The sequence below is a fragment of the Dendrobates tinctorius genome, unplaced genomic scaffold (assembly GCF_039654945.1).
Source record: "Dendrobates tinctorius isolate UK_male_01 unplaced genomic scaffold, ASM3965494v1 ptg000045l, whole genome shotgun sequence".
Lineage (NCBI taxonomy): Eukaryota > Metazoa > Chordata > Amphibia > Anura > Dendrobatidae > Dendrobates > Dendrobates tinctorius.
Window position 1 is genome coordinate 11,198,206 of NW_027361713.1, and position 25,459 is coordinate 11,223,664.

The 25,459-nt window shown below is 47.0% G+C and overlaps 1 protein-coding gene across 3 annotated transcripts in view; it reads left to right on the plus strand.

Annotated features, from left to right (window-relative positions):
* The window catches only part of TADA2A (transcriptional adaptor 2A), a 252,718-nt gene that overhangs the window by 163,177 nt on the left and 64,082 nt on the right, over positions 1–25,459 (plus strand). For all 3 annotated transcript variants that reach the window (XM_073575616.1, XM_073575617.1, XM_073575618.1), the window contains 2 exons: positions 11,371–11,481; positions 12,552–12,623. In XM_073575616.1, coding sequence (XP_073431717.1) covers positions 11,371–11,481; positions 12,552–12,623 — 183 coding nt within the window. The remainder of the gene's footprint in view (positions 1–11,370; positions 11,482–12,551; positions 12,624–25,459) is intronic.

The window sequence follows — 25,459 nt, forward strand, 5'->3', positions numbered from 1 at the left end:
GAGTGCGGGGCTGGGGTAAGGTGGTCTGCGGCTGCCCCCGGCGGCCCTGTGTGCAGGCAGCTGTCGTCCTCATCACAGGCTGCTCTGGGTGTGTGTCTGCCTCCATTGTGTGCAGTTATGTGCCACCAACACCGCTGCCTGTGTCTGACCATGTGCAGCAGCGAAAGGATCTGTGACTGCAGCCACACTGTGTGTGTTTGTGTGTGTATGTACACCTGTGTGTGTGTGTGTGTGTGTGTACGCCTGTGTATGTATCCACCTATGTGTGTGTATGTATACACCTGTGTGTGTGTGTACGCCTGTGTGTGTATCCACCTATGTGTGTGTACACCTGTGTTTGTGTATGCCTGTGTGTGTGTGTATACGTGTGTGTATACACGTGTGTGTGTGTGTGTGTGTATACACCTATGTGTGTGTGTCTGTGTGTATGCATGCCTGTGTATCCACGTGTGTCTGTGTGTGTATGCCTGTGTGTATCCACCTGTGTGTGTACGCCTGTGTATCCACCTATGTGTGTGTACGCCTGTGTGTGTATCCACCTATGTGTGTGTACACCTGTGTTTGTGTATGCCTGTGTGTGTATATATACACCTGTGTGTGTGTGTATGCCTGTGTGTGTGTGTCTGTGTGTGTGTATGTATACACCTCTGTGTGTGTATACACCTGTGTGTGTGTGTGTGTGTGTGTGTGTACGCCTGTGTTTGTGTATGCCTGTGTGTGTGTGTGTCTGTATGTGTGTACACACCTGTGTGTGTACACTCTGCGCATGTGTCAGCACAGCAACAGCTCTGCTTTCCTAGGTTTTCTGTCCCGTCCTGGCACCGTAGCAGCTGCAGAGGCTCCGCCCTATTGATGCTCCCGGGAGGAGGAAAGAATATGGCGGTGCTGCTGCCCCGGCTGGGAGCGAGAGGAAAAGGGTAGGACAGTACTGCACGGGGTGAGGTGGGATACTGAGGAGCATGGTATGGGGGCGACTTGTGGGAGAGGCTGCTGGGTGCACCGCGGCCATTACCGGAGAATGCACCACCAACATCTGTACGGGAGAAGCCACAGACAGCTGTCACATGCCACATAGACATCACACCACAGGTGTCCTAATACAATAATCATCCCCCATATAAGTGTTCTCGTACATCCCCCCATATATACACTGTGTTCCAAATTATTATGCAAATGATATTTTTCTATGATTTTCCTAAATAGTCAGTACAAATGACAGTCAGTCTAATAAAAGTCATCACCCGTTAGAGTATACATCAAATTTTATTGAAGAAACCTCCCAATGATAGCAGTATAATCTCCAGAATGAATAGTAGCTCAAATTGCACTGTTCCAAATTATTAGACACAGTAGAATTTCTAAACATTTGATCTGTTTTAAAGAACTGAATATGTTCATTTGTGGAATTTCCAGCATTAGGAGGTCACATTCACTGAACAAAAAAGCTATTTAACTCCAAAACAGGCCAAGTTACATGCTATCATTGGAACCCTTCTGTGACATCACCTCACAATTCTTGCATCCATTGAACTTGGGAGTTTTTGGAGAGTTTCTGCTTGGATTTCTTTGCATGAAGTCGGAATAGCCTCCCAGAGCTGCTGTTTTTATGTGAACTGCCTCCCTCATAGATCTTTTGCTTGATGATACTCCAAAGGTTCTCTACAGGGTTGAGGTCAGGGGAAGATGGTGGCCACACCAGGAGTTTATCTCCTTTTATGCCTATAGCAGTCAATGACTCAGAGGTATTCTTTGCAGCATGAGATGGTGCATTGTCATGCATGAAGAGGATTTTGCTCCTGAAGGCACATTTCTGATTTTATACCATGGAAGACAGCTGTCAGTCAGAAAATCAATATACAGTACTTTGCAGAGGTCATTTTCACACCTTCAGGAACCTTAAAGAGCCCTACCAGCTGTTTCCCCATGATTCTGGCCCAAAACATGACTCCTCCTTCTTGCTGAAGTCGAAGCCTTGTTGGGACATAGTGGTCATCCACCAACAATCCATCTGGACCATCCAGGGTTGCTTGACACTCATCAGTAAACAAGACTGTATGAAAAATAGTCTTCATGTATGTCTGGACCCACTGCTACAATTTCTGCTTGTGAACACTGTTTAGGGGTGGCCGAATAGTAGGTTTATGCACCACAGCAAGCCTTTGAAGAATCCTACACCATGAGGTTCGAGGGACTCCAGAGGCACCAGCAGCTTTAAATATCTGTTTGCTGGTTTGTAATGGCTTTTTAGCAGCTGCTCTCTTAATCCGATGAACTTGCCTGGCAGAAACCTTCCTCATTCTGCCTTTATCAGCACAAACATGTCTGTGCTCAGAATCAACCACAAATCTCTTAACAGAACGATGGTCACGTTTAAATTTTTGGGAAATATCTAATGTTTTCATCTCTTGACCAAGGCATTGCACTATTTGATGCTTTTCAGCAGCAGAGAGGTCCTTTTTCTTTCCTAAATTCCTTGAAACCTGTGCCCTGCTTAATAATGTGGAACATCATTCTTAAGTAGTTTTCCTTTAATTGGGCTCACCTGGTAAACTAATTATCACAGGAATTTGAGATTGATTTCAGTGATCCAAAGAGCCCTGATACACAATACCATCTGAGTTTATTTGAAAAACAAAAAATTACATCTTTATGACACTTAAATCCAATTTGCATAATAATTTGGAACGCAGTGTACGTGTCCTCGTACATCTCCCATATATGTGTCCTCGTACATCCCCCATATCCATATATACGTGTCCTCGTACATCCCCCTATACATGTCCTCGTACATACCCCCATATACGTGTCCTCGTACATCTCCTCCCCATATACTTTCTGTTTTTTTCTGTCACATTATTAAAAATTATTATTAAAAAAGCCATTAGGTCTTCATCCAGCATCATCAAGCTAATACATATATATAGATAGAGAACTGCAAGAAGATGAAAGTCTAGAAATGTAGAAATAATAACAGCAGGGTTAGTATCAGACTAAAAATTAGGTCTTTGAGTGTAGTGTGGGCTCTTCGGATGCTTCCGGATTATCAACGACCAAAGGGGCGGCAAAATTTTCGACCGCCCTGGCGCCACAAACAGTTGCTACGCCACTGAGTTTAGCTTACTGTCACGTTTGAGGCAGACACAGGTTTTTATTTCAGTTATGTTTTTTTGCCTTAGATTTGCTAGGTTGGAAACTAATCTTTCTCTATTTTACCCTTTAGACAACAGCGCCAGTCTGTTTCACCCCACTGAGCATCGCAGAAAACAGCCTGTAGTGTTCAGCCTGTATACACTCTCATTGGGATTGCAGGACCTTAGTACCTCGACGCAGCCAACAACCATGTACCTTAGGCAGTTGGTCCTTTTGCCTTTTGGACTTCTGCCAACCATGGCACTCTGGCATGTTACATTGAGCAGAAGATTGAGCCGTGACTTTCAGACAGGATCAAGTTTTTTTTTTTGCCCTGGCTCCCCTGTGGACGCTCCAGTGGGTCTACGGAGTTCCTGCAACGTCTTTGCATCGGATCCTAATTATGTCCTTGGCTCTCCTCAGGTTTCGTACATCCCTGTGTCCTGGTGTGATGAAAACTGTTGGAGATAGCGCAAAAATAAGTTCTTATCCGAGGCAAATGGGATAAATATAATTAGATTGTACTCAACAGATGGAGCTATTATTACAGCATATAGGATAATCCACTGCAGCAGATCCACAGGTCAGCAAGTGACCATGCTGTAGATGAATGTACGGGTTAATGTGAATATGATCCATGCTACCGATTAACTGAAGGCTGAACGCACAAAAATGCAACAAGGTGCGTTTGTTGCACGTGGGCGCAGCGCAAAAAGGTCGCATGCGCAGGCAAAAACATACCAGCGAACGGCCAGCGTACCCAACGCTAAATATAGGGTACGCTGATCGCATGCAGCGGTGGGAGCGCGGAGCTTAGCGGCGGCCGGGCGCTGCGCCTGGTAACGCAAGTCTGAAAGTAGCCTAAGTCACTAGTGCGACCACACTTAGAATACTGCGTACAGTTCTGGTCTCCGGTGTATAAGAAAGACATAGCTGAACTAGAGCGGGTGCAGAGAAGAGCGACCAAGGTTATTAGGGAACTGGAGGGTCTGCAATACCAAGATATATTATTACTCTTGAGGTTATTTAGTTTGGAATATCGAAGGCTTAGGGGTGATCTTATCACAATGTGTAAATATATGCAGGGACAGTACAAAGGCCTTTCTAATGATCTTTTTACTCTTAGACCTGTGACGGGGACAAGGGGGCATCCTCTACGTCTGGAGGAAAGAAGGTTTAAGCATACTCACAGATGTGGATTCTTTACTGTAAGAGCAGTGAGACTATGGAACTCTCTGCTGTATGATGTAGTAATGAGAGATTCACTACTAAAATTTAAGAAGGGACTGGATGCCTTTCTTGAAAAGTATAATATTACAGGGTATATACACTAGTTTCCTTAATATTGCGTTGATCCAGGGAACTAGTCTGATTGCCGTATGTGGAGTCGGGAAGGAATTTTGTTTCCCCAATGTGAAGCTTACTCATTGCCACATGGGTTTTTTTTTGCCTTCCTCTATTAACATGTTAGGGCAAGTTAGGATAGGATATGGGTTGAACTAGATGGACTTAAAGTCTTCCTTCAACCTTAATAACTATGTATTTCCTTCCCTCCTTTTTTCCTGTCAACTCACCTCCTTTCCTTGCTCATTGGGACCTCAATCTTATTTTGGACGCTGTTCAGTCCCTGACTTTTGAGCCGATTAGGGTCATCTGCCTCTGCTATAAGGTGGCTTTTATTTCATCCGTTACTTTCATGAGGTGGATATTGGAGCTGGCTGCCCTCTCCCAATGTTCTCTATTCCTTGTTCTTCACTTGGACTAAGTTGTATTGTGCCCAGTACCTTATTCTCTCCCTATGGTAGTTTTGGCTTTTACCTTAATGAGGATGTTGTAATGCCTTTGATCTATCCTTCACCCTCTTATCCTGCTAAGAGAACTTTGCACTAGCTGGATGTGGTTGGAGCTATGTTGCTTCACTCCTCTGTCTCAGCCTCATTTTGGCATTTGGTGGATGACTTGTTTGTCATTCCTGAAGGCCTGCACAGAGGCCAGGATACTTTTGAGGCAACCAGTGCTCGCTGGATTCGATCTGCCATTTTGGAAGCACATCAGGTTAAAGCTCACTCTACTCAGACTGTGGGAGCGTTCTGGGCTATCTGACAAAAGGTATCTGATCTGCAACTCTGAAAGGTGCGTACTTGGATTTTGCATGGTCCCTGTGTCCCCTAATGAAGTGCCAGACAAACTTAGTTTTCGTGGTACTGATCATAAAATCTTTCTTGCAGTGCTCATTGGGGGACACAGCACCCTCCCTTGGTTGCCCATTCGAGTGTTGTAAGATTGCACTCACTGTATGTGTGGGGGGAAACTTGCTAGGCAACAGGATTAAGGCACACAGGAACGGTTTGTTACTTAAACAGTCTATTAGGTTTATTTAGACATCCTAAACCGCACCAAGAATAGTCCATTACTTAACATCAACGGAACATAATAAGGCACCACCAGTCTGTTCCAATAGCAGATACTTGTCTGCCCTTACTACAACACCCCTTGTCTTAGGTTACCTTCCTGGAGCTCCGCTCAACACACTGATTCCTTGTCAGTCCTGGCTTCTAGGGAAGCTGCCTTACTGGGATCAATGTCCCATAAGACGCCATGAGACAACGGCACTCCTGACAGTTCCAGACCCTCAGAAGGTCGGTAGCTTCCCCTACGCAGTGCCGTCACAGCCTCTTCAGGTACATGGTCTCACCCTGTGCCCTTCAGGAATCCGATCCACTTGCAGGACCTTCCAACACAGAGACAATCCAGGTACATGGCCTCACCATGTGCTCTTCAGGAATCTGGTCTAATCACAGGACCTTCCAATACACAGAAACCTGTTCTCTTTCAGGACCTTACAGCACAGAGATCCTGTGATCACACCACAGTCTTACTATATCGTGTGAGACACACCCTTTGAGAGGTAGGTGGTTGGCCAGTCCCACCCATCTCCGGCCAACCCTGTAAACCCAGCCCCTTATAAACAAAACAAAGCTTGTGGAACTACAGGTCCCAGAGCAACATTTCAGGCTTACAGCGCAGAGGACCTCCTCCTCTGCGACACATAGCGGCCATTCACAACAACTCCGGTCACTGTCTCACATACCACCTCTCACAATGTGCATTTACGTTGTTTTCCTCTTTGAGTGGTTGTGCTTTACATCAGTTGTTTTTTTTGTTCTACTGCTTTCTCATTGAGCAGCTTGGTTTCGGTAGGCTAAGTGGCTAGGTATAATCTGCTGGGAAGCAGTCAACTTTTTTTCTAAAGGTGTATTATTAGTTTCAGCCTCCAGGTGGTGGCAGACTTAACTCATGGTTCCTGTGTCCCCCCAATGAAGACTTTGAGAAAGAGATTTTACAGTAATTTCCAAAAATCTTCATTTCTTTCTTGGACTCTGCAATGTATACCCAATTTACCAATAAATGAGGTTTTTTGTTCATACCACAGAAAAGTGACACTTCTGGTACCAAAGAAAACAAGCCCCTAATATTATGGCTACATCTGATGTGTTCCTGTGGCTCCAGGAGCACAGTATTAAAATAGTACATTGTTAACGCAAAGCTAAAAATACTCCTAAATAAACTGAGAATAAAAGCATGGCGTAAGAGAGCGCCGACGTGGAACCCGTCCATTTATTTTCTTCATACATGAAGTTCATCAAGGATTCACTTATTTTCTGTTCACTTTTTACCAAAGCACATATAGACCTTGAACGTTAAAGCATAGCCATCTTTTTTTTTTCCTTTTAAAGGGAACTTGTCACCCCCTAGGGCGTTTTTAAGTAAAAGAGCCACCTTCAGCAGCACTAAGGCTGCATTCTGTGAAGGTGGCTCTTCTGTTTCTGACCCCTAGACACGCCGAAATATTGACGTTTATAAATAGGTTCTCATACCGCTAATGCCTCCCATAGGTTTGGTGTGTGTCCCTGTATCAGCCGCCTCCCAGCCGTCCATCATGCCCCTGATGTGTCTGGGTGCCGCCTCCCAGCCATCCATCATGCTCCTGTGCCGTTACTGCCTCCTCCTGTGTAGTATGCCTGCGCTGTGACAACTCTAGCTGTGCCTGCCTCCATCCCCCTCCTCTTTCTTTTTCCTCCCTCAGCACAGCTGAGCTTCACACAAGCAGGTCACTGGCAGGTCAGCTGATCAGCTTAGGTGTGTCACTGTAAAAACCCCTTTTGTTTCAATAAATTTGCAGTATTGTATATATTATAAATTCCTCTATTGGCTTAATATTTCACTATCCTATCTCTATTTTTCTTTCTATCCATCTATCTATCTATCATCTATGTATCTATCCATTCATCTGTCATCTATCCATCTATCCATCTATCATCTATCTAGCTTTTTTCTATCATCTATCATCTATTTATCATCTATCTATTTTTATATAAGCTATCATCTATTTATCATCTATGAATTCATCTATCCATCTATCTATTCATCCATCTTTCTATCATGTATTTATCTATCTATCTATCATCTATCAATTCATCCATCTATCCATCCATCTATCTATTCATCCATCCATCTTTCTGTCATCTATTTTTCTATCATCAATTCATCTATCCATCCATCTATCATCTCTCCATCTGTCTATCCATCTATCTATTCATCTATCATCTATCTATTTTTCTGTCATCTATTTATCTATCTATCTCATTCCTTCTATCTATCTATCTCATTCCTTCTATCTATTATTTATCTATCTATTATCTATCCATTCTCATTACTTCTATCTATAGATCTGTCTACCTATCTGTCTATCTCATTCCATCTATCTATACCATATCTATTATCTATCTATCTATAGAAAGATAGATATGGAATTAGATAGAAGGAATGAGATAGATAATGGATAGATAATAGGTAAATAATTGATAGAAGGAATGCGATAGAAGGAATGAGACAAAAGTAATGAGATAGAAGGAATGAGATATGTTGTGAGTTCATTTTCCCCATCACCATTGAGGTCTGACGAACTTCCTCTTCTGGTGAAGGTAGTGAGACTGATTACCAAGCACCTGAGCAGGATGATGATGACTGGGTGACTGGAATTGCTGACTGGATATAAGGCAGCTGACGCCCTTCTGCCTTGCTGGTGATTTCTCAGAGGGATTCTAGGAGACCAGTCTGATTCCTGCTCCTCAAAAGCTAAGTTTTCTGCTCTGCTTTTTGCATTTGTGTTTTGGTTTTGTTTTGCCTGGTTTTTCTGGATTTCTGCCATTCCCTGCTGGGGTGAGCTGAATTCCTTTTTGCTCTGTCTTCAGAAAATACCTGAGTACTGATATAGTCTTTTTGAAGCCTAGTGTCTTCAGGGCTTTTTTCCCTATCAGTCTGTTGGCTCTTGTTTTGATAGGGTTTTGGCAGATTGCAGACAGCAGCTTTTCTATCCTGTCCTATTTAAGTTAGCTTGGGCCCCATCATTTGCTCAGCCTATCTTTCTATCTGTGTGTGAGTTTTTTCATCTTGCTTCACCGTCATTATATGTTGGGGGCTGCCTATTGCTTTGGGGTCTGCTCTGGGGCAGTTTAGATTTCCCTTTCTGTCTTTAGGCTATTTAGTTCTCCGGCTGTGATCGAGGGGTCTAGGGCACCGTAGGAACCCCCCACGGCTACTGCTAGTTGTTGTTGATAGGTTCAGGGGTCTGCAATCCGATAGCTGCCAACTTCTCTGGTTTTCTGGACTTAGCTAGTATTTCTGTTTTTGCCTCCTACGGTGACTCATTCATAACAGAGATAGATATAGATAGATCTATAGATAGATGATCGATAAATAGTAGAAAAGTAGATAGATAGATGATAGATGAATAGATAGATGGATGTATAGATACATTGATAGATGGATAGATGTATAGATACATTGATAGATGATGGGTGGATAGATAGATGATAGATATATGTTAGAAAATAGATGAATAGATAGGATGGATAGATACATAGATGATAGATAAATAGATGTTAGAAAAATAGATGATAGATGTATAGCTAGATGGATAGATACATAGATGATAAATGGATGGATAGATGGATAGATAGATAAGTAGATATAAATAGATGATAGAAAGACAGATGATAAATGAATAGATAGATGGATAGATACATAGATGATAGATAATAGATGGATGGATAGATAGAAAAATAGTTAAAGATAGGATAGTGAAATATTAAGCCAATAGAGGAATTTATAATATATACAATACTGCAAATTTATTGAAATAAAAGGGTTTTTACAGTGACACACCTAAGCTGACCTGACAGCTGACCTGTTGGTGTGGAGCTCAGCTGTGCTGAGGGAGGAAAAAGAAAGAGGAGGAGGGGGATGGGGGCAGGCACAGCTAGAGTTGTCACAGTGCAGGCATACTACACAGGAGGAGGCAGTGACGGCACAGGATCATGATGGATGGCTGGGAGGCGGCACCCAGACACAACAGGGGCATGATGGACGGCTGCGAGGCGGCTGATACAGGGACACGCACCATATCTATGGGAGGCATTAGTGGTATGAGAACCTATTTATAAAAGTCAATATTTCGGCGTTACTAGGGGTCAGAAACAGAAGAGCCACCTTCACAGAATGCAGCCAGGAGGAGGCAGTGATGGCACAGGAGCATGATGGATGGCTGGGAGGCGGCACTGTTGTGAATCCGCTTTCTGGCCTACCTCTGGTTACTAGTGAAGGTAGTGGAGCTAGTTGTATTGACAGAGGGATCACGAGTTCTCTTTCTGGGCTCCCTCTGGTGGTTATTGGAAGTAATGGAGCTGTTCTAATTGGCAGAGGCCTGCCACTTGATAATGAGGAGGACGATTGGAGATCTGGAGTCTCTGAGTGGATTTAAAACAGCCGACTCCCTCTACCCCTGCTGGTGATCTTTTTTCCTGCCTCCTGAGGTCTTAGTTTCCAGCTCAGTCCCTGCATTCTCAGCTAAGTGTTCTTTTGCTATTCTGTTCACATTTGATCTGGTTTTGTCTATTTCAGTTTTATGTGGTCAGCCAGCTCCGGCTGGGGCTGTGCTGAATCACTGTCCATATGTTACTGCTTGTGCCAGTGTGTTTTTTTCCCTTATTAGATTGGCCTCTTTTTGCTCTGTTTTCAGAATATACCAGAGTGCTGATATAGTGGTTGAAGTCTAGTGACTTCAGTATTTTTCTATCAGGCATGTTGGGCATTTTTTGCAGGGTTTTTTTGCGTGATTGCAGACAGAGTCTTTCCTGTCCTGTCTAGTCAGTGTGGGCCCCATCGTTTGCTCAGTCTATTTTTCTACCTGTGTTTGTGTTTTCATCTTGTCTCACCGACAATATATGTTTGGGGGCTATCTTCCTTTGGGGTCTGCTCTGGGGCAGTTTAGATTTCCCCTTTCTTGCTTTAGGCTTATTTAGTTCTCCCGCTGTGTTGAGGCGTCTAGGATCATCGTAGATATGCTCCACGGCTACTGCTAGTTGTGTGTATAGGATCAGGGGTCTGCAATCCGCTTAGTTACCAACCTCTCTGGTTTTCTGTGGCTTAGCTTGGGCTTGCTTTCCTCCTCGGTGACCCAAACATAACACGGCACCCAGACACAACAGGGGCATGATGGACGCCTGGGAGGCGGCTGATTCAGGGGGACACACCATACCTATGGGACGCATTACAGGTATGAGGACCTATTTATAAAAGTCAATATTTCGGCGTTACTAGGAGTTAGAAACAGAAGAGCCACCTTAAAGGTCCCGTTATATTTAGCGATGCACCAATGATCCCGACAACGATACGACCCGGTCAGGATCGCTGTTGCATCGCTAAATGGTCGCTAGTGAGCTGCCAAACAGGCAGATCTCACCAGCGATGCAGCAGCGGTTGGCGGTCGTTACTTACCTGTCAGACGGCAGCTCTGATGACGACTTCCTCCGACGTCCATGGAGTCGTTCGTCGGCGCCAGCAGGAAGCCGACGACGAGAAATGGACCAGGACGTTCGAGTGCAATCAACAATAGCCAGCGGGGGGGCCGGTTGGAGGTAAGTGTCACATGTAGCTATATTGCTACCGAGATCGCTGTTGCGTCACAAGATCGGTGGCGCTTTAGCGATATCGCTATGTGTAAAAGGCCCTTAACAGAATGCAGCCTTAGTGCTGCTGAAGGTGGCTCTTTAACTTAAAAATGCCCTGGGGGGGGGTGACAGGTTCCCTTTAAATAAACTTCTGGACTTCCAATCCTAATGTACTGCTGTTTTGTTTATTCTCAAACACAGATTTGTAACCAGTTTATTTTAATTTTAGTTCTGGAAAGAAGATATTCCAAAGATATTCAAGAGCTGTATGAAACAATGAGGCGATTTAGTCGAATTTTAGGAGCAAGAAAACATGATCATTTTATTGAAAGCCATGCACGTAAGCGGTCTTTCTTTTACTTTTGGTTGTCATTACGCAGCTCTCTGTTTTATGGAGGGTGAAATAATGTAAAATGACTGGACAAACAAATGATACTGAAATTAACAATTAAAAGTTAATTTTAGTGAGCATGATAACAAGGTATCATGGGGTTCTATACAGATTGCCACTACTTTGCTTAAGTTGCATTTTACTGAACGTGAACAAGTGTTTACAATTATCTTGCTGTGTAAACAGGCTGTCGACACCTGATGAAGGCGCAAAATGCTTGCTCATCAGGTGAATTGATCTTTCGCACAGCATTAAAAAAAAATCATTGTTCTTGGCAGTACATTATCCTGTGTAATCAGGACTCGCCCTGTTGAGAACCATGGCCACTTGGGTGCACTGAGCAATCTATTACTAATCATTTAGTGCTCATGGTTTTCTTCAGTCTGCCTGTGTAAACATGCTATTAACCGAATGCCGACCTGTGAAGATTTACCGATTGGCATTCACTTAAGGCCCCGTCTCACATAGCGAGATCGCTGATGCGTCACCGATATTGTGACGCAACTGCGATCTCGCTACATGTGACATATAGCGGCGACCTGCTCGAATGTCCTGGGCCATTTTTTCATCGTCGGCGTCCCGCTGCCCAGCATGCATTGCTGTGAGCGACCTCGTTGGTGACGCAGAACTCAGGGACGCAGGATGGAATTGTTCAGAAAAGCTGCTGTGTAACAAGGTATCAACGACCGCCGGATCGTTGCTGCGTCGCTGAAGAGATCTGCCTGTTTGGCAACTTACTAGCGACCATGTAGTGATGCACCAGCGATCCTTACCAGGTCGTATCGTTGTCGGGATCGCTGGTGTGTCGCTATGTGAAACGGGACCCTTAGTCGGTCCATATAAATAGAATAATTTGATTTTTAGCTTTTTCCCCACTATTATTGTCGTTGGCATTTTCTACCTAACCAGTAGTAGATCTTCATGAGCCAATATCATTATTTTACATATGAAAAAACTTCTGTGAAATGTTGTTTGCTGAATGTGGGAATAAACAGGTAATGTCTGTGAATTTTTTGTAGTGGAATTTGAACTGCGCAGAGAGATCAAACGATTACAAGAATACAGAACAGCTGGAATCGCAACCTTTCAGAGTAAGGGAATCCTCCAATTCCTGTGTTCTTCATTATGTTCCAGTTCTGGCCCCTGTCAGTGCTGATACCTGTTCACACCATGTGTTTGCCTTAAGGCCCCATCTCACATAGCGAGATCGCTGAAGCGTCACCGATTTTGTGACGCAACAGCGACCTCGCCAGTGATCTCGTTACGTGTGACACTTAGCAGCGACCAGGCCCCCGCTGCGATGTCGCTGATAGTGCTCTAATGTCCTGGGCCATTTTTTGATCGCTGGTGTCCCGCTGGCCAGCATGCATCGCTGTGTGTGACACCGACGAGCGACCTCGTTAGTGACTCAGAAATCATGGACACAGGCGGGAGTCGTCAGAAACGCTGCTGTGTGACAAGATCCTAACAACCGCCGAGGTCGTTATATGGATCGCTGGATCATTGCTGCGTTGTTGGGCAAATCTGACTGTTTGACAGCTTAGGCCTCTTTCACACTTCCGTTTTTCCCTGTCAGTCAAAATCCGCCAATTTTTTAAAAAATGGATCCGCCAAAAAAGGGGCGGATCTGTTTTTTCCCCCATAGACTTACATTATTGGTGGATCTTGAATGACGGTCATCCGTTACACCCGTTTTTTTACGGATCCGCCAAGAATTTAGCGGCTCCCGGGCGGATGAGACAGACCCTGCAACGGTTTTTTTTCTTTGACGGTCCGCTATTTTGAACCGTGCATGCCCGGAATCTTAACTCCGGGAAGAATTTTAACCCATAAATGCCATTCTGGGAGCCGCTAAAATCTCTCTCCCCCTCTCTCTCCCCCTCTCTCTCCCCCTCTCTCTCCCTCTCTCTCCTTTTTCCGGACACTTGTTCCTTTAAAATTCAGCCTTCGCCGGATCTGTCAAAACAACGGTCCGGTGGCACACGTTGCTGTGAAAACGGAAACGGATCCGTTTTCCGCCATTTTCCCGGATTACAACTGATCTGAAAAACGGATGTGTGAAACAGGCCTTACTAGTGACGCACCAGCGATCCTTACCAGGACGTATCGTTGTCGGGATCGCTGGTGCGTCGCTAAGTGTAACGGTACCCTTACCTTTAGTGTGTATACTGTGTACGTTCCGGACATACATACACGTTATCAATTGCCCAAGGCCAAAAGAATGTCTGTTTTGCTTCCATCTGGCCAATATACATGAATATACTTAACCCCTTCACGACATGCCAAATTTCCGTTTTTGTGTTTCCGTTTTTGCATCCCATTCTTCCTAGAGACAACTTATTTATTTTTCTGTCCACATAGACGTATGCTGGAAGAGTTGTACTGTTCCCTGATCTCCATTGATTTTATTGCATAGTGACCTGGTAAACGGGTAGAAAAATCCAAGTGGGGAGAAATTGTGAAAGAAAAAAAACAAACCAATTTTTACATTGTTTTTTGGGAATGGAATTTTATAGTGTAAATTTTGCAGTAGAAATGGCCTCGAAATATGATTCTGCTCATCAGTACGATTATGGCGATACTAGACATGTACAGTTTTTATTATTTTAGTGGTGAAAAAAAATCAGAAGTTTGCAAACAAAATAGTTTGGTGGTTGTGTCGTCATTTTCGGAGACCCGTAACGTTTTCATTTTTTGGTTGATGGAGCTATGTGATGGTTTGTTTTCTTGCGAAGTGATGCAACGTTCCTATCGATACCATTTTGGGATATATATGACCTTTTGATCTCTTGTTACAGCATTTTTTGTGGTATTGCAGCAACCCAAAAAAATTAATTTTGACCTTCATGAATTTTTTTTCTCCTTCGCCTCATTGGGGGGACACAGGATTGTGGGTTTATGCTACTGCCGCCAAGAGGCTGACACTAAGTGAATGAAAAAAAGGTTGGCTCCTCCTCTGCAGTATGCACCCTCGCCTCGGTTGCAGGCGAAACCAGTACTTGCTAAGTGTCCATTGGAGGCACACATGTTTTTTTTTCCCAGACTCTTTTTTTTTTTTCCATGAAGATGCGACAGACCCTAGTGAAAGGGTCCGATCTCCCCAAACCAACAACGGGCGAGCACGTGCGAGTGTCGCCTCCACGTATCCTCTCCCGCAATGTGGGACATGATGCCGGACCGAGCCCTGACCACCCTAAGGTATTGAAACCCTTGGGTGTACAGAGGCCTAGGAATAGTCAGTGCGGCCCCCACTGCATCACCAATGCCAGACTGCGGTGATGGAAGGTGGCGGACGGTCCCTCTCCTCATCCTTTATAGGGAAGATGGAGTTAGGGTGCCTGCACTGTCCTTGATTTTTTGCAGCCCCCCTTCCCCCCCAACCTTGGAATCCAGGGGTGAGATGTCGAAGGAGGTGGGCTGGGAGGGCTCTTGTAGACCCCTGGGGTCGGCATTGCTGGTGGCCTCGTTTTTTCCAACCACATCCTCGGGCTTCCGCGTGATACAGGGTGCGCCCCCACAGCTGTGGCAGTTGGCAACGTATTTACTGCCCAGGCCCCTGTTGCTGGCGGACCCGCCCCCGGGTCCGGGTGGACGCTGAAAATTTCGTCCCCGGCTTCTGCTGGAGCTAGGCCGCGGGCAGAAGCTCCGCCCTCGTGACGTCACCGGCGGTCGCCTCTTCCGAGGGCCCGCCCACACGCCGAGGCCCTCTTTTTTGAAAAGGGAGCAGCTGTGTGGCAGGCTGGATGCCTAAGGGGATCCAGGACTGGGGACACAGGAGTGGGTTAAGTGTTGCCCCTGAAGGAGGAAGGCCACCCTCCATGTTTGCCAGAGGCTAAGCAGTTTTTTTGCACCCTCAACCCCCCCCCCCCCCCCCAAGCATATCACCTAGCAGGGCCACCATATCCAGAAAAGATAAGACGCACACGTTTCTGTACGTTGCGTGTACCTCCTGTCTGGCCGCCTTCCCACATGCGCAAAGTAAGCAAATTTGTGAAGCTTGCGATTCCAAACATGCCCAGGAGCCCCCCCCTGCGACCGAGCCCAGTGTATCTAACCCTCCGGAATGGGCCCTGTCTCTGTCGCAGTCCATGGCATCGCTTACGAGAGCAATCGAGTCCCGTTGAGCCCCATATAGGGGCAGGGATAGCGGCTCGCCTGTCTTAGAGGGGTCCTCCACCTCACAGGAGCCTCCGGCCTGCAGGGGCCACTCTCACCTCAGGCAGACGCGTGAGAAACGAACCCACACAGCGTCTTCCGGTGCTTCGGCATCCATAAGCTCTGCCTCTCGCTCGCTGTTACCAGTAGTCGACAACGAGCAAAGCTCAGATTACGAATCGGATGAGCCACTTCATTTGGGTACTCCAGGGTACCGGGAAACAATTGACAGTCTCTTTGAGGCCGTCAACCAGACTCTTGGGATGGAAGATGATTCCACCTTGTCCTCAAGTAACAAGGTGTCATTTAAGCGAGTAAAGCGGCCTCAGAGTATTTAGCTCTCAAACCAAATTTGAGGACATAGTGCAACAACACAGGGAACGGCCAGACAGGCGTTTCTCAGGCCAGAAGGCGCTCGAAGCGAGGTACCCGTTCTCCCCTGATCTCTGTAAAAAAAAAAAAAAAAAATGGGCAGAATCCCCAACGGTAGATCCACCCGTGTCGCGCTTGGCCTCTAAAACCCTGTTATCCATACCTAGTGGTTCCTCTATCAAGGATCCCACTGACCGTCTCATAGAGAGCCTGGCTCGCTCAGTGTTTGAGGCATCAGGTTCAGCACTCTCCCCCTCGTTCGCGGCAACATGGGTAGCAAAAGCCATGATTGCTTTGTCAGAATCATTGAACAGAGCCTTGCAAGGTATGGACCTACCAGCAGAGGTATCAGAAATCGCAAATCAAATCACGTTGGCCGGAGACTACTTAATCAGTGCATCTTTGGTTGCGTCCAACTGCGCGGCACTCGCTGCCGCAAATGCGATCTCCATTAGGAGGGGCTCTATGGTTGAGGACATGGCGGGCAGGCTCAACCTCCAAGAAATCCCTGACTTCCTTGCCTTATCAGAGCGGTTGCCTATTCGGAGAGAAGTTGGATCAGCTAATCTCTGACTCCACGGGGGGGAAAGAGCAGTTTTCTCCCTCAGCAAAGGGTCAAACAGCCATTTCGTCACCAACTTCAGGCACAGTTTCGGTCCTTTCACAACCCCGGGTGGGCTGCAGTGACCAATCCCGCAGTTTCAGGTCGTCCCACCCAGGACAGGGATCGGCAGGTCTCATATAGAACTAACCCGTTGGGGAGAATGCGTACCCACCAGCCCAGATCAAGGGGACCTAGATCCCAGAGATCTTCAGCCAAATGACTCGAGGCAATTTCAGGGCGACACCAGCAAGGTAGGCGGTCGCCTACTTCAGTTTCGCCACGCCTGGCTCTCTGTCACACACGACACATGGGTAAGAGAGCTGGTGTCCTCGGGGTACAAGGTAGAATTTGTCAAGTACCCCCCAAGACGGTTTTTTCTTTTCCCGTCCTCCCAAGGCAGTTGCAGGGGCTTTACTCAAGGCCATCGAAATGCTCCAGCACAACGGAGTCATTGTTCCCGTACCAGAGAACGAAAAATTTCAGGGGTTCTACTCCAACCTATTCACGGTCCCCAAAAAGATGGAGCCGTCAGGCCCTTTCTGGGTTTAAAGCTCCTGAACAAATTTATCAGGATCAGACATTTCCGGATGGAGTCTCTCCATTCAGTCATATCTGCCGTGGGGTGGGGAGAATATTTGGCCTCTCGACATCCAAGACGCCTACTTACAAATCCCCATTTTTTTTTTCCCCGCACCAAAGGTTTCTGCGCTTCGCCATCAAGGGGCTACATTTTCAGTTTGCAGCACTGGCCTTCGGGCTGGCCACCGCTCCCAGAGTGTTCACAAAGGTCATGGCGGTCGTCATGGCCATCCTGCACTCCCGGGGCATAGTCGTCTTTCCTTATTTAGACGACCTCTTGATCAAGGGCCCTTCATTTCGGGCATGCGAGGAGAGTGTCAGCATCACGCTAGATACTCTTTCCCGCTTAGGGTGGTTGGTCAATCTGAAGAAATCATCACCTGTTCCAGTTCAGAGGATTTCCTTCTTAGGAATGATCTTCGACACTTCCCAAGGGTTGGTAATTCTCCCGCAGGACAAGGCCCTAACTCTACGGCAGGGAGTCCGGATACTTCGCCAACCAGTCCCTCATACCATCTGTTTCTGCATGAGGGTCCTAGGAAGAATGGTGGCAGCAATGGAAGCGGTTCCGTTTGCCCAGCTCCATCTTCGCCCCTTGCAGCATGCCGTCTTGTCAGCCTGGGACAAAAACCCATTCTCTCTCGATCGCCGATGCCAGTTGTCCACGCAGGTCAGACAGGCACTCGGTTGGTGGACAGCCAGTTCCTCCCTTTTCCCCCAAACCATTGGCTGGTGGTCACAACCGATGCCAGCCTCCTCGGCTGGGGAGCGTTTTTTCGCCATCACACGACCCAGGGACGGTGGTCGCCGCAGGAGGCACGCCTCCCGATCAACTTGTTAGAAATACGGGTGATCCGGCTAGCTCTGCAACAGTTTCATCACCTTCTAGCAGGCCGCCCCGTCCGGATTCAATCAGACAACGCCACGGCTGTGGCTTACATAAATCATCAGGGGGGCACCCGCAGCAGGGCAGCCATGCGCGAGGTTGGGCACGTTCTTCACTGGGCTGAGAGAAGCCACTCGGCGATATCGGCAGTCCACATTCCGGGCGTAGAGAACTGGGCGGCGGACTTCCTCAGCCGGCAGGGTCTCATGTCCAGGGAATGGTCACTACACCCCGAGGTCTTGCGGCAAATTTGCCAGCATTGGGGAATGCCGGATGTGGACCTGATAGCCTCCAGGGTGAACGTCAAGGTGCCTGCGTTTCTCGCTCGGTCCCGGGACCCGCAGGCAATTGCCGTGGATGCGTTGTTTCTGCCATGGAACCAGTTTCGCCTCCCATACCTATTTCCCCCACTGCCACTACTTCCGAGAGTCATCAAGAAGATCAAGGCAGAAGGAGTTCCAGTGATTCTGCTGGCCCTAGATTAGTCTCGTCGGGCATGGTACGCATACCTAGTGTAGCTACTCGCCGACATCCCCTGGCGCCTGCCAGAGCGCCAAGACCTACTTTCCCAGGGCCAGATCTACCACCCGAACTCAAGGGCCTTGTGTTTGACGGCTTGGCGGTTGAATCTTGGATTCTAACCCAGGCTGGGTTTGGCCGCAATGTGGTGGCTACAATGGTTAGCGCCCGGAAGCCTGCCTCAGCACGTATTTACCACCACACCTGGAAGGTTTTCTTGGTATCGGGACCACGGTTGTTCTCCACTGAGATTCTCTATTCCCAACATCTTTGCCTTTCTCCAGTCTGGCCTAGACTCAGGTTTGGCCCCAAGTTCCCTCAGGAGACAAATATCGGCCTTATCCATCCTGTTCCAGTGCAAGATCGCTACCAATCTGCAGGTAAAAACTTTCATCCAGGGAGTCTCCCACTTGGTACCTCCCTATAAGGGCGCCCCAGGACGCCTGGGACCTTAACCTGGTCCTAAGTGTTCTGCAGGAAGCTCCATTTGAACCGCTATAGGTTGTCTCTTTGTCATACCTTTCCTGGAAGGTAGTGTGTTCTGTGGCTATAACCAGGGCTGTGGAGTCGGTAAGCCAAACCTGCGACTCCGACTCCTCAATTTCCCTTACACCGACTCCGACTCCAACTCCGACTCCGACTCCCACACATATTGCTTATATTTAAGTGAAAAATTTATTGTAGTACAATGTGAACCTCAGACATTTAATCATTTTTATGATCCAATAATCAAGATATTTATATAGAACAGAATATATATTGGTGTACTACCCGGTTTTCATTCTTTTTGGTACAGATACGATATGGATAGACAGATATGGATAAATGGATAGACAGAGCAGATTTCTAATCTGCTTTTGCTATTGAAAACATTATCTATGAGCTCAAAAACCTTTCAGGTGATGCAGTTTTTTAAAAAGATGATCAGCTTTTGCAGCTGAAAAACGTATCCTCAAAAAACACAGGAAAAACGCTGTGTGTGAATGTAGCCTTAGATCAGTAATATAACAGCCATTTATAGGACATTTCATAACTTTCCCAAACTCCTATGAAAAAATATTCGGCACATCCTGCATTGAATTACTGTACCCAATTTATTATATATTTTAGGAGTCGCAGTCGGTCCATTTTATACCGACTCCAACTCCGACTCCACCAAAATGAGCACCGACTCCGACTCCACGACTCCGACTCCGACTCCACAGCCCTGGCTATAACTTAAATCAGGCGGGTCTCGGAGCTGGCAGCTCTATCCTGCCGAGCCCCATTTCTGATTTTCCACAAGGATTTCTGCCGAAGGTCATTTCCTCGTTTCACATTAATGAGGATATTGTCTTGCCCTCTTTTTGTCCAGCACTGGTACACCGTGTTGAAAAGGCTCTTCATACGTTGGACCTGGTGAGAGCTCTCAGGAGGTATGTGTAACGGACAGCACCCTTTTGTCAGACAGACACGCTGTTCGTGCTCCCCGAGGGGCGCAGGAAGGGACTCGCTGCCTCAAGATCGACCATAGCCAGGTGGATTCGTTTGACTATTCAGGAGTCATACCGCATCAGAGGCGCACCGGTTCCAGCAGGGATCAGAGCGCACTCAGGCAGTGGGCGCCTCTTGGGCTCTTCGGCACCAGGCATCGGCGGAACAGGTTTGCAAGGCAGCAACCTGGTCCAGCCTGCACACATTCGCCAAGCACTACAATATCCATACTCAGGCTTCGGCAGACTTGAAAATTATTTTTGGAAAAATTTGTAACCAGTAAGGTCAAAAAAACAATATTATTATCAAGGAGCCTTACATAATATAGAATATATGATATAAAACCAAACCTTTAGTAAAGTCTTAATAAAAGACACCACTACCACACAGAAAATACAAATAACCGTGTCACCTACTAGGCCCTACGCAGAGTGATCCTGATGTCAAATCTGCCTAGCAGCGGAGGTTGGCACCCTAAACATATACGTGATTGGCGCCCCCGCTCCACGAATGCTGTACCCTAAAGCTCCTAGATAACCCTGTATGAGTGCAGCAGACAACTATTCACTCGACCAGGAAAAGAAAATATAGGGGTTGCCTCAATAATTGCTAGGTAGGCAACAATAGAAAAAAGTGCAAAAAAGAGTGCAATTAACAAGACAGTAAAGTGATGTGCAAACAATTGAGTACCTAACTACCTGTTCCCTGAATCTGTAAACCTTCCTGTCAGCGGAGGTTGGCACCCTACTGGTCAGCGGAATGGCGCCCCTGCTCCACAACGGCTCACCCTAGATCAGCCCTTATATTGCTTAATAACTCCACTTTGGGGTGAGGAGAAAATGGAAGGCATTATGACATAATGATATAACATGACGTAATGAATAATTAAACAAAATATATTAATAACAGTAAAGGGGTACTCGAGTTTTTTGATGCAGGATAGAATAAACCTCAATGCGTTTCTCCTAACAGGATCATCAGGAGGTAGATAGTTGGATGCTGTTTGGTAACTGACCACAAGCCTCCCCTATATATAGATGTGGCTGCTAATTAATGACTATCACTTCCTGTATAGCCTAGAGGTCCCTGTGTAATGATCTCACAAAAAGGGCCAAGTATAGGTTTCATATTGGAGATAAAGACTAGTTTGCGCTCTATCAACCAAGAGTCATCACACATCATTGGCCAATATACTTATCAATCAAAAATAGAGGAAACAGATGAACCGCCATTACTATGAAGTCAAACATGCGCTCCATCTGGAACGCACTCAGCACACAGCTGATGTACAGCGCTACACAGTGATTCGTCCACAAATGAGATCCATCAAACAGGCGATGTTTCCTGTTCTGATTGCACACGCCCATAGGTCGGCGTGCAACCGGAAGTGTGTCATATGATTGACAAGGGCGCATCACCACGGTTACACCAACACTTCTTGTTGCCTCAGCCATTAAGTGAGCATGCCCAGATCAATGCCCATGCCGGTGCATCTCAAGTAGAGATCTAAATCCCCCACTATCAATAGGGGGTATAAAAGCCTAACCCGCGAGTCCAATAGAGCGCCAATAAATTGATATAACATTATGACTCCAAAATCGCGGGCGGCATATAACAGGAAGTTCTCAAGCGCGCGTTGCCACGGCAACACCGACGCTTTCTGTTTCCTGCACTCCAGATCGCGCATGCCCAAAGCGATGCCATGACAGCGCGTTAGAAGGGTATATCACCATCAGGGACCTCAATCTCCCTCTGTTAATGGGGAGCACAAGGAGGTGATCCGCATGCCACATGCGGCACAATTTGCCTAATTCTGCAAAATGAGTCATGTAAATAGGGCAACATTATATTATATAAGTGCCATTTGACAACCAATTACAGCAAATGCTTTCATATATGCCAAAGACTCTTGATAGATCATGCTTATCCATCATAAAGGATTAATATACCATGTACCCACATTAACCCTAATAATGCTCATAAAATGTAAACAGGACAGTGACATATGTAAAGATGTAATATATATAAAAAGAAATACATGATATCGGCAAAATATCCTGTTTTGGTGCAGGGGAGGGGAAGTAAGAGGGGGTAGGAAGTCATTGTATCATAATAAAGGTACATCAAAAAGGTATATCAAAAAGAGGAATTGTATATGAAAAAATGTCGCACAACAAATTTGTGCATCCAATATTTATAGGAGTACTTATTCAAATTGACATGACAACGTGAGGCCCATTCAGCCACTGAGATTATAAGAAGGAAGCATATGATTGACTCTTATTGAGGCCATTTGGTGCCACGGACTCCAACCTGTGGATCCAGGCACATTCCCTTCGCAGCAATAGTTTGTCAAAATTTCCCCCCTGGGGTTTCGTTTTACCACCTCAATGACACAAAACTTGATCTCCTCCATGTTGCCTCTATGTCGTTCATTAATATGTTTTGCCAGAGGGGTATCACGATTATGCCTAATATCCCCAGCATGCTCACCAACCCTACGTCGAAATTCTCTTGATGTTTTCCCCACATAATCGTAAGGACAACTACATGTGGCCATATATATATGACACCAGATGTTTTACAGTTTGAGAAATAGAATTTTTTCCCATTGTAGGAACTTACAAAGAGTTTGCATGATCTCATAAACTTACAATTATCACAGTTACTGCATTTGAAAAAAACGCAAGTTTTGCGGTCCAGCCAAGTACCTGCAGGTATACCGTATTTTTCGCTTTATAAGACGCTCCGGATTATAAGACGCACCACAAATTTTGAGGAGAAAAATAGGAAAAAACTTTTTTTTAATAAAATGGTGGTGCCTCTTATAATCCCGGTGTCTTATTGCTTACCAGGGGTGGTGGCTGCAGTGAAGTGGGGTCCCAGGGTCGCTGCTGGAGGAGGCAGGAGTGGGGTGATACTGCAGGCCACAGGAAGGGATGAGAGGATGCTCCGATGTGCAGCGCGCTGCCAGGGGGCTCGTGCTGCTACCAGGGGGGCTTGCGCTGCTGCCAGGGGGGCTTGCGCTGCTGCCAGGGGGTCTGTGCTGCTGCCAGGGGGGGTCTGTGCTGCTGCCAGGGGGGGTCTGTGCTGCTACCAGGGGGGCTCGCGCTGCTGCCAGGGGGGCTCGCGCTGCTGCCAGGGGGGCTCGCGCTGCTGCCGGGGGGGCTCATGCTGCTACCAGGGGGGGCTCATGCTGCTGCCAGGGGGGGCTCGTGCTGCTACCAGGGGGGGCTCGTGCTGCTACCAGGGGGGGTCTGTGCTGCTACCAGGGGGGCTCGCGCTGCTGCCAGGGGGGCTCGCGCTGCTGCCGGGGGGGCTCATGCTGCTACCAGGGGGGGCTCATGCTGCTGCCAGGGGGGGCTCGTGCTGCTACCAGGGGGGGCTCGTGCTGCTACCAGGGGGGGCTCGTGCTGCTACCAGGGGGGGCTTGTGCTGCTACCAGGGGGGCTGTACTGCTGCCAGGGGGGGCTCATGCTGCTACCAGGGGGGGCTGTACTGCCAGGGGGGCTTGCGCTGCTGCCAGGGGGGCTGTACTGCTGCCAGGGGGGTCTGTGCAGCAGCCCGGGCTCTGCCCACATTTACCGGGTGTCCGTCGGCGCTGTGGGTGTCTCCGGGTGCCCAGCCGTGTCTCCACATGCCCAGCGGTGTCTCCGGTTCCAATCCCGGGGCTCTGGTGACATTTTGCGACAGGCCAGAGCCCCGGGGCTCCCTCTCGGTTCCCTCTGTTTTGGGCTCCGGCAATATGGCAGCGGCCGCCGGGGGCGGCGCATGCGATGATGGTGATCTCGGGACTGAGATCTCGAGAGATGAGATTTCAGCGAGATCTGTCCCGAGATCACCATCAGAGAGACCGCTGACTAATAAGGAAGGGAAGGAACGGATTCGCTTACCGGAGGAGAGGGAGGTGAGCCGGTCGCACGTGCACTGGTGGAGATTCTGGAGACACCCGAAGGGCTCTCTGCCTGGCTGGTAAGCGGAGGGTGACCGCGGTGCTGGGTGCTCCTGGTACATTGCCCGGGGAATCTGAGGTGGACGCTCCTGCTGCACACAGTGACGGGCATTAACTCTGCCTGGGTCCGCAGAGCTTGTCTGATGACGTTCTTGTCTCGCTGAGGGAGACGTCGACCTGGGGTTTGGGGGTACCACTCTCCCCTTTCAGAGGCGCTGAAACCGGCCTAGTTTTGTGCCACGGAAGTGTGAGACTTTTTATTTAGTGCACCACATTAGAGCGCTGATAACGCCCTATCCCCACGGATATCCACTTATGTCAGCTCATCATCTTTCAAGACGCATGGGGTTATCTTCATCTATGAACATGCATTAGTAGACTTTTCCTGAATGCACGAGTGGTGATTAAAACGCACGCTTTAATTAAGCAGTATGGTTAAATCTAATAAAGAGCGTGCTAAACCGCTAGCTACTGGTGTACATCAGGGCAGGCAGAGTGAAATGGAGAAATTTCTGAAAAATAAACCTGTGTCGGCTAGGTCCACACCTGAAAAGCTGCATACAAATGCTGAGGTGGAGGAACATGTCGAGGATTCGGACTCAAGTGACGATGCCAGTGATATTACCCAATCAGACTCTGGGAAGTTATCTAGATCAGTCTTCAAAAAAATTACTGGCCTAAGCTTTAAAACCTTTGGTCACGGAGATATCTGGTATGAGAGCAGATTTGTTACATATTGGTAATAGAGTGGAGTCCCTGGAATCATCTCAGTCCTCTCTCATTAGCCACTCCAACGCCATGAGAGATCATCTGGACTACCACAGAACACAGCTTAACAACTCTCTTCTGGCTTTAGAAGATCAAGAAAATCAGTCGCAGAAAAAATATAAGGATTAAAGGCTTGCCTGAAAGTGTCTCTACAGAAATATTAGAAAAATCCACGAAAGAGATCTTTGCCCTCTTAATCTCGCAAGAAAAATGCGACCAAATTGTAATAGAGAGGGTACATAGATCGCTCAGACCCAAGCCTAAGCCTTCTGAACCCCCGAGGGATGTGATCTGCGGCTTGTTGAGCTATTTGGACACCAATATTATTTTGTCTGCCTCAAGAGACATTAAAAATCTCTCCTATGAAGGATCTGCTATCCAACTTTATCAAGACATTGCGCCGTCGACCCTTGCAAAAAGAAGAATCCTAAGGCCCCTCTTGGAAGTGTTACGCTCGCGTAAAATCCTTTACAAATGGCTATTTCCATTTGGAATATCTGTACATGGAGACGGCAAACAAATAACAGTAAGGAGCCCCGAAGATTCAACCAAAATATGGGACACATTCGACATTGCTCCTATTGATATCCCTTCATGGCTACCTTTAGACATGGATCTT